At 37.9% G+C, this 10,835-nt stretch overlaps 1 protein-coding gene across 3 annotated transcripts in view; it reads left to right on the top strand.

The window, feature by feature from the left end:
• Positions 1–8,026: 8,026 nt before the first annotated feature.
• Positions 8,027–10,835, top strand: part of LOC141198946 (twist-related protein 2-like) — a 62,185-nt gene continuing 59,376 nt past the window's right edge. For 2 of the 3 annotated variants that reach the window (XR_012270731.1, XR_012270725.1), the window contains exon 1: positions 8,027–8,905. Coding sequence is in view for 1 of the 3 variants with exons in the window: in XM_073663177.1 (XP_073519278.1) it covers positions 8,378–8,866 (489 nt within the window). In the remaining 2 variants the exon portion in view is untranslated. The remainder of the gene's footprint in view (positions 8,906–10,835) is intronic. The other variant, XM_073663177.1, reaches the window with a different exon arrangement.

Raw genomic sequence — 10,835 nt, 5'->3', positions numbered from 1 at the left:
TGTAAGACCAATAGGAACCTATTAAAAAAACATATTAAAAAATGGGACAACAAACTACAATGATAAATTCTTATTTGAACCTAAATACATCTACAGATTTAATGTCCACTACTACCAAAGTCTGTTTCAGATAAATTTTCTTATTCCGTACTGTGCTCATTAGATAATAAAATGTTTTAAACAATTAAATTAAAGTGATCTTTAACATGACATGATAATATGTTGTAATAATAATTAAAATTTTACATAATAATTAAATCAGATAAATTTGAAAGAATAACATTTAAACTCTTACAAAATTGGCATATATGTTAACAAATGAATGCTCTCATGCGAAACAATTTGCCTTTCATCGCTCTTTATCATTATGAACCTTTGAAAGAAATTTATTCCAAAATAGTTATTTGCAACATGTTGTTATCATAGATAGCAGATGGTAGAAAATGAACATTTTTTTAATATACGTAGCCTAATTATTCTAAACATAAACTACAGTAAAATACAGTATTTTCAGATCTTTTTTTTCAATTTCTTCATAGTTTATTTATATATTTATTATTTTAACATCAAATTTTCATTTTGGATCTTGGTCTTTAATATTAAAAGGAATATATATAAAAATTCAAACAAACTTTCTCCGACCTAACTAATTTAATTGTCTATTTAACAGTAGTAATAGTATTATTGGTGGGTCATCACAGAACAGGGTAATTCTGTGGCAATTTTCGGAATCTTTATCTTCTGGTTGCTCCTGTTTTTCCCAATCGATTGATTTTTTTTTGTTTACATGTGGGATTATTAGGATCTTGTTATTAGAATGAATTCTACATTTAATTATTAGTCAGTCATGCTGATTTTGAGAATTAATATTCTAACTGGAATTGATGATGTTTAATTTTTGACCAATGAATTTAAGAAAGCTGAAAATGGAAGCAGAAAATTAAGACATCAGACACTACAGTAAAATATTTGTCTTGAATGCTTTTTCCGATGCCAACGACATTTTTGTAGGTGTCGGAATAAAGGAGGGGTGGATGCTTTGAAGTCGCTCTGTATTGCACCCGGTTGGGGAATATAGCATACGCTATACTGTAATTGAATACTGCTGTATTGCTTGGTAGTCCGCCATTATTTATTGTGTTTCAAGAAAATAAGTTCTTCTTGGGAAGTGTGGACTGGAGGTGAAGACATGTCATGGCACTAATCTGAGAATAACTAGTGACAAATCAGAAGAAATCTTTCCACTGCATCCGAGAGTTCACAGCAATATATATTACAACATACAAGCTATTTTTGGTAATTATGGCATAATTATATGTCAGATTTACCCTTTTACGGCCATATCCATACCTAATAATAAAAACTATTAAAGATCGATACAATGTGAAGTAATTCTATTATTGTCCAATGTATGGAAGTGTATAGATTAAATGGATGTATACCTTTTGGAGTGATGGGGTTAAAGCACATGGCAGACCACAGGACATCAAAGATAATGTGCTGGTCATGACACATCTGTATCTTATTTAGTAAGAATATGGCGCTAATTGTTCACATATGACAGTGCTGAACCCTGTTCAGAGCAGTTCCTTGGATTAACCCCTTCAAAGATTGATGCTATAGGTATCTGCTTAACTCTTCCAGTGCCGAGCTAGTCGACGGAATTGCATTAGCAATGCTCCGAGATGTGAATTGGATTTATTAGCTCGCTGTTTTGCAGTGTTGATCCGTATAGAAAAAGTTTAATTTCTAGGAAAAAAAGCTAATTTACAATACTCCGCTATGAAGAAAAGCCAATGAATCTTACAATGAACTGGTTAAACAAAGACAGGCTGTTACTGGTAATCTGCACCGGTCAACAGGTCTGCAGTAAATGCAAATTAGACCTCTCATGTCTGTGAGTCCATGGACACGCTGACATACAAGCGGATTTTCTGCGCCGACTGACTCCTATGGGGTATAAAGTATGGAAACTTTTCAGTTTTTTTAATATATATAATTTTAACTCAAATAAAATATGTACCTGAGATGAATATATTTGTGTATATATAGTATATTATAATATGCACATAAAATAGAGAAGAACTTCTGAGAGACATAGGCTGTGTATCTTTAATTAGAGACATTGGTACACGATTTATATTCACATTCTTATTTTTATTTGCTATATCCCTTCAGGAAAATATGCAACATATGTCTTATTCATTTAGTACATGAGATGAATAGAACAGTGGACATATTCATGAAACAGCGCTGTATGGAGGTGTCCTCTGATGGTACCAGGACTACTAACTAGTTTTTAGTAAAAGTCTGCGTATACTGCGTTCTGTTTTTCAGCATTTTGTAGGATTTTTGTAGCACGCACTATGTATGATCTGTACAAAATGTAACTCAAAAGACACAAAAAATAAATAATGCTTTTATTACGCATTTTATAATACGTAAAAAATGTTTAAAGGAGATACAGTAATATCAAAAAGAAATAGTGTATATGCTGAAAAGAATATATTAGAAATGGGAAGTGAGATTAATTGTCTATTAAGTTTTGAGTTGAGGGAGCCCCTGGGGATGCTTCTCTGTGAAACACTGAACAAACTGGGTGATAATTCAGATATAATGATGGAATATTAATTGTTTGATTGAATATAACTGAATCAATGTCAGAGCTAAGCGACGGATGTAACTATCTGCATTGTTCAGTTTAGGGTATAGAGCAGGGATCTCCAATACGTGGCCCGAGGGCCACATGCGGCCCCTGGGCCTGCTTCATGTGGCCCACAGGCACCGGTGCTCCCATAATGATCACGGCAGAATTGGGGAAATTATTACAAGATGGTGAACAGGATGGGGACATTACGACAAGATGGGGACCAGGATGGGGACATTACTACAAGATGGGGACCAAGATGGAGGTATTACTACCAGATTGGGATATTACAATAAGATGTTGGTTAGAATTATTATATGTTGCTAATTTTAAGATAAAATTAATGTTTGTGGCCAATTAGAGGACACAAAAAGGAAATAAAAAATTGTAAAAATGTAAAAAGAAATTCAAAATAAAGTATGAAATTTTTTTTGGACACCAAACACGCTGTTTTATGTATAAACTAAAGTAAACAAAAAAAGGTGCACGTTTGTTATCTCGACACCCGTAATGACCCAAGCTATAAAACTGTTCCATAACCCCTACAATGATTGCCATTTAAAAGAATACAATAAAAACAAGCTAAAAATGTTCTAAAAAATTATCAAGAGGTGTATAGAAAAAATAATATGGCATCAATAAAAATGTCATCTTGTCCAGCAAAGAATGCGGCCCTTCAAATTCACATTTTTTCTATGTGCGGCCCATATAGCCAGCCGAGTTTGAGACCCCTGGTATAGGATATGTGCACTCAAAGTCCTTTTCAGGTGGATTCCACCTGGAGCCCAAAAAAATGCCAAAGCGCATGCACATATCCACAGCATTGTTAAAATGACTGTGCATACTGTATGTTCAGTCCTTTTCAATTTCTTTTAACCGTTTCAGGTTTCCACAGCCGCAAAGCAGTGAAAAGTAGTGACCATTTTTCTGCCAGCTTCCGCGTACTATTAATGCATAGAAGTTTTTTAAAAAATGCCAGTGGCATTTACTAGTGCATCATACAGTATTTTAGAGCTGGGGTGAGCTAAGTGTAATAAGTCACATTTTTTTGTTTATTCAATACGAATATGCTTCATATATACAGATCATATGAGCTTTCTATTCCATAAGTGTGAGCGGCCCCCATCTGCTCATCCATGGACGTTATAATATTACAACCTTTATGAAAAGTTTAGTAATATTGCTCCATTTACTAATACCAAATTAAGAGATTACTGGAAGTAGATCTGTTACTAGATTTCATAATTCCATTTAGATAAATTAATAAAGATAACTTGGAACAGATTAGGCTGATGTTCTTACCTTTAAAATTAATGTCTAATTAATGGCTGCATAATATATATATTTTTTTAAAGTTTCTCTGTCCAATACTAAAATTAGCATTTCTCTCTAGATGGACTCATCTTAATGTTGGGATTACACAACCATTCTGATATGGATTTTCAAAGTAACTATACCAGCCTCATCAAGTCCATGAGGTTTTTATAATAGTTTATAACATTGGTATTGTGGAATCTGATGACAGATCCACTTTTAGGTATGGATCACAAGGCACATATATCTGAAAAAAAATACAAACCAATGTGTACCCCAGAAACATCCCACTCTGCCAATTTATCTATTCTCAGTCAGTTGAAATGAATTGATTGGTGTGAATCAAGGGTGGATACAGACAGGTGGGGCCCTGAGCAAGGGTAATATATGGACCTTTTATAGTTCAATATTTCATCAAAATACACCCTTTATGTGTCTGTGACAGAAGTTCTTTGCTGCTTTGGAGGTGGAAATTGACCTCCTTTCTTCCTGGGCCCGAGTTCAGCTGCACAGGTTGCACCAATGGCATGTCCACCAGTGGTGGGAATGTTGGCCATCAGCCACTCTGGCCATCATTACAGCTCCCACACAACTGTCTTTTAGTGAATTCCAAACTTGCTTTATAGTATTAGGATGTATAACTACATAACTAGGTAGATTTGCCATTCAGGAATTAGGGGAGTTTTAAGGGATGCCAATTGGTTGTCATACTAGGGCAGGTTTAATAAGTAAAATGCATCAAAGGATTCTGGCTAAAATTGAGCATTTTAGGTTCTTCGTTTGCCTGGTTCAAAATGAGTGAGACTTTTCATGGAAAGGTCATGGCTTAAAATGGCATAAACTGTACTAACATTTTGGCACAATTAGTCTAAAGCAAGCTAATAAAATAGGCAAAGTTAGGCATAGGTGTCTGAAGATTCACCATATTTATCATACAGCATAAGCCATAATGATAAATTTGTGATCAATCGGCTCCACTGTGATCAGACATATTTATTTATTTTTTAGGGAGGGATGAGGGGTTTGAATAGATCACATATCAGCAGAGAGGCACACCAGAGGATGGTAGATATTGTGTGTATCATACCATACGTTCTACACAGTAAACTAACTCTCCCCTGTTCCCTCCTAAATACTATTCAGAATCTGCACCCTACTGTTCATCTGTTTCTACACCCTCCATGCACTCGATAACTGCACTCGGTAATTGAGTATTGCACTTTAACATACAGGCTGATGACCGGATCATACAGCTTTATATGATAATCCCGACTTATTATAATTGCCAGACCTGAAATAACAAGCACTTTCCACCTATTGTGTCCCCCCATTTCCATGTAGATTGTAAGCTTGCGAGCAGAGACCTCACTCCTGATGTAACTGTTAAACTGTCTCACCTTGTATTGAATTTATTGTTTGTACATGTCCCCGCTTAATTGTAAAGTGCTGCGGAATATGTTGGCGCTATATAAATAAAAATTATTATTATATAAATAAAAATTATTATTATTATTATTACACAGGACAGCCAGGAGTTAAAGAGTTTGTCCACTACTTTATCACTGAAGATCTATCCTTAGGATAGGTTATTAGCGTCTGATCGGCCGAGGTCCGTCATCCGGCAACCCCGCCGATCCGCTGTTCTAAGTGCCAGCGGTCAGAAGTGCTCAATTGTGGAACTGCTCCGTCTTCTGATAGTGGCCGCGGAGGGTACTGCACAACTGTCTCCTATTGATTTGAATAGAAGGTGGATGTGCAGTACCCTGCCTTGGCCAATATCAGAAGACGAAGCAGTTGAGCATTTCCGGACGGCATCTGCCACCACAGAGAAAAGCTGATCTGCGGGAGTGCTAAGGATAGTTCTTCAATGATAAAGTAGTGGGCATCCTCTTTAAATTATGCATTTTATTTGTTAACTAAAAAGATAAAAGATGCACTCTCTGTTCGTAAGGAACTGTTACCACACATTCAAAAGAAGAGCTGAGTCGTCTCAAACACTAGTAACATGAATCTACTCAGTTAAAAAATAAAAAATATCTCTTAGATATACACTGCAGGGGCCTTTTAACAACTTTTTATTGTTGCTCCAAAGCATCTAAAATAAAAAAAAGCATCTTTGGAAAGAGGTTTGATTAAATTCTATCATTTTATGTATACAGCTCCCATGCAGACCTTGTAATGAAGAAATAAAGAAATGTGTAAGGGTCCGTGCCCACGATGCGTTTTTCAAGCGTTTTTGCTGTGGAATTTTTGCAGCGTAAACGCTTGTAAAACGCTTGGTAATCCTTCTCCCATGATCCCCAATGTAAATCCGCAATTTCAATGCCCATGTTGCGGAATTTTCCTCAGCGTTTTTGATGTGCGGAAAATTATGTGTGCGTTTACGCATGCGGAATTGCCTTCTCAATGCATTAGAAAACGCAAGGCAATTCCGCGTGTGCAAAACGCTTCAAAAACGTGTGAAAAATGCGCGTCAAATTCCGCACGCATTTTTCCGGGCAAGGACATGCAGAAATGAAGCGGAAATTTTCCGCTTCATTTCTGCATCATGGGCACATAGCCTTACAGTGCACATAGCTTTTAAAGAGAACCTGTCACGTCCTAGTAGCTATGTAAACTGCCCCCATTGGCTTGTTAGTGATGCAATGTGCATTGCAATGTGCAATGTGATTACCAGCTTCACTAACTGAACGCGGCGACCGCCCATGACTGAATCTGAGAAAAACTCCGATATGACTGAATACGAGCAGGTAAGATAAAGTATATAAAATGATATAACAACATTATACTACCACCGATTTTTATAAAAACAGCTTGTTAGTGATGCACATTGCATCACTAACAACCGTATGGGGGCAGTGTACATAGCTACTAGGACGTGACAGGTTTCCTTTAAGTCTAGATACATGTTCAAGGTTTTGTGTTTAACACAAAATACACACATATCACACAAACACACACATACAAATACACACAAACATACACAAACACACAAACATGCAAACATACACACAAGCATGCAAACACATACCCAAACACACACAAACATACACACAAACATGCAAACAAAAACATGCAAACACATACAGAAATATACACACAAGTATGCAAACATACACCCCAAAACACACACAAACATAAACACAAACACTCACATACATAAACACGCAAACACAAACATACATCCAAACACACACACATTCACACACACAAACAGCACAAGTGCATGATAGTAAAAATAAAACAGTTTCATTGTCCTTTTTTCCTACTGTCTGTTTTTCTTGGAGTAATGACAATATTCCTTTTATCCTGTCTATACAAAGAGAAATTCATCTTGATCTTTCCTAGATGTCTCTGTAGCTGGTGTGTATGTGTATATATCTGTGTATCTTACACTTGGCAGTTGCATCGGAGTGCGTCAATTTCCCAAGATGTCTCTGACTAGTCCAGTGCAATTTCCAAACATTACTGGCAGCTTCTCCTGATCAGGGAATTCGGGGACACAAACAGATTTTATGTCTATGAATCTCTTCGGGAAGCAAAGAGTCATCTTTTCATCATCTGGTTAGGATTTGCACTGGTAAGCTCTTTCATAACTACTAGGCGTGTTTACCATGCTGTTCTCCTATGGAGCACACTGTCACCATGACACAATGTCATTCTATAGGGTCATCAAATTCTTGCAGTTACATTTTTCTAGAGAAATTATTAATTCTGCCTGCACAGATAACTTTTTTGACTAAATGATGAGGTGTCCAGAAGATTTAGGGGGTAGCAATGATTCTTTGGTAAAGGCCCTAGTGCCCCCTCAGTGGCGCCTTAGGGGTCTGATGCCGCCTCTTTGTTACTATTTTCTTGATGGGCAGTCTGTTTCAGCCTTCCGTTCACTGTGCATCTGTGCCTGCAGGGCTAAAATCTGGAACCCATAATGTCCGGCAACGTTTATACTACCTTTCCATGATGGATTGGTTTTGACTGAAGGAAAGGAGAGAGGGAGGGGGGGTAAAGGAGCTATTTAAAATCAAGGAAGAAGAGAGAAGTCAAGGATCCCTCCTCCCAAGTTATTTAGTTTGGGCGATCCAATCAGAAGAAGCACCAGTCCAAATTCTTGTGAAATCCCTCCTTAACATCCAAAAAATGAGGAGTGAAAGAAAAGAGGGAAGGATTGGAGAATTATTCAGGAAGCCTGCTAAGTTCAGGAGCACACACTCTGTGTGAGGCAGCTGGGAGGTACAACTGACTACCAATCGTGCTGGCACTGCCACCTACCCTTCCACATTTTTGTTCCATATTGAATACACACTGTTGCTTCTACCACTTTAAAAGGTCCTGGCAACAATAAGACAGCATCCCCTTGTTGGCTCCTGGGGGAGGATCACAAATAGGGCTGAGGCAGCAGGGACCAGTGCCTACAAGATGAAAGAAGAAGGAACATGCCCTGACTCCCCTGAAGGCAGCCTGGAAACCAGTGAAGAAGAGGCTGAGCGCCAACAGCAGAAGGCCATACGTAAGCGCACCGTGCTGGTAGGCAAAGGCGGTGAAGGGAGGGTACCCCTTTCACCTCCATGCAAGCGTAACAAAAGGAGCCCCCATTTAGATACGTTTGAGGATGTACACACACAGAGAGTCATTGCCAACGTGAGAGAGCGGCAGCGTACACAGTCCCTAAATGATGCTTTCGCAGAGCTCAGAAAAATCATTCCTACGTTGCCATCTGATAAGCTAAGCAAAATACAGACCCTGAAGCTGGCTTCACGCTATATTGATTTCCTGTACCAGGTGTTGCAGAGCGATGAGCTGGACCACAAGATTGCCAGTTGTAACTACCTTGCCCATGAAAGACTCAGCTATGCCTTCTCTGTGTGGAGAATGGAAGGTGCCTGGTCCATGTCTGCATCCCACTGAACCCACCAATGATGCCTCTCTCGTCTGCTGTGTAAGAAGGTACGTGGATACCAGAAAGCATGTCACATATTTATATGAAGTCAGCATTAGATACATATTACCAGGAAGAGAAATAATTCAGGTCATCTGGATGTTTAAGATGATTACTTTGGATCTTCTAGGAATTGTCTTAGCAGATAACATATCATGAAATGAAAGAACGACAGACGTACATATGGTTTTCTCGTGAATCCAAATACTTCAGATTCCATACAATCCAAACGAATTCTTTAAATACTGCTGTTAAAAAGTGGATATAATATCCCACTGTTAGTATCCGCACTCTCCAGCTGTGTCAAGCCCACCTAAGGTTAGTGATATACAACCTTCCCAGCAGCACTCTCAGTCTTACAGGACCACATGTCACTTTCATACCTTCGCCATATGAACTTGCAGCTAAACAGAAGGGACGACATGCACTCCTGTTGCAAATTAGACAATATCACGGTCAGGCTGACCTAGGCCACATTATCACTTTTCATGGCTAATCATGTCTCCTGTGCGGAAACTAGGAACAAGCACTTCCTTCATTACATTATCCAGGCTGATTGAATTGTACAACCAGTAACGCTTTCACCACACTTAGCTCTAGGCAAGGTGCACAGCGCATTGTCCACAGCCGACTAACCAGACCTGACTCGTTGGACTGGTTGACTAAGCAATATAGCAATGTAGCATCTATCAATAATATTATATTATAGTTATAATAAACCTCTGTATTGTAACACATACATGTACTGCCTTCAGACTCCTTACCTCTAAGGAGACTATTCCAACATGTGAAATAATATATTATATGTTCTTTGTACAAGTCATTTCTCAAATCTGAAGTCCAATGAGTAGTAAAAATTACCTTTAGATACAACATATTCTTAGCACCCATCCTCCCTACATTTAAACCATACATTGCTCAGTGACATATCCAAACCACATCTCCCAATAGTGTACTTTCTATAAAATATACATCACTTATTTCTTAGAAAAGAGCCCCCTTTTTGATATTTTCGACCAGTGTAGCAGTTATTTTACATATTATATCATTTTATTGTCTTAATCACTGGAAATGTCTATAAAATATACTTACTGACATCTATATAATCCACCTATCAGATATGTAAAAGATTCTATCCAATCTGAAACATCACTTATTTCTTAGATAAGAACCCCCTTTTTGATATTTTCGACCAGTGTACCAGTTATTTTACTTATTATATCATTTTATTGTCTTAATCACTGGAAATGTCCTGAAGTCCATCAAGAAATGTGCATTTTGTGTTCAGATTCACTTCCCTATTACAGAAGTCTTTACAGCAACTTAACGAAACCTCCAGAGATCTCAGAGCTCACGTCAACTGGAGCACCGATCTGTGCGGCTCACATCTGTATATAATGGATTATTTATTTTGTGTTGACAAGACCGATATCAAAGCACAAACTCTTCGTTCCGAACAGAAAACTCTTCAGCTCGCATGTTTTGTAGCACGGAGCTCGTTTCCTTGTTTTATGCATTCGGGATTTTGTAAAATAAACATGACTTTTTATCGCTGAACACATGGGGGGCTGTACAGCACCGCAATGTCAGATTTAGCTGTATTACATAATCTGACCAGGCTTACATCATGGCTTCACATGCTAAAGTCATCACTTTAGTATCCTATTATATACACTCAGTAAGTAATAAAGAGTTTATATTCCCTGAAGTCGTATCATAAACCGTTAGAAATCGGAGGCAGTGCAATTCAAGTCAAAGTGTTCCAAGGCAAAATAGACATGGCTTGTCATTAGCCACGACCCTGCCACATGCTGCAACCAGGGCAGGTGTTATATAGACCCTTCTCTACAGATTGCACATATGTTGTGTTAGCAGCTCAGTGCACATGTAGCAGATCTATATACAATACTAAATCAATGGGGGAGACTGGCAATGAAA

Source organism: Phyllobates terribilis, unplaced genomic scaffold, assembly GCF_046119375.1.
Source record: "Phyllobates terribilis strain yellow unplaced genomic scaffold, ASM4611937v1 Scaffold_2__4_contigs__length_985480577, whole genome shotgun sequence".
Classification (NCBI taxonomy): Eukaryota; Metazoa; Chordata; class Amphibia; order Anura; family Dendrobatidae; genus Phyllobates; species Phyllobates terribilis.
This window is presented reverse-complemented; position numbering and strand designations above follow the sequence as displayed.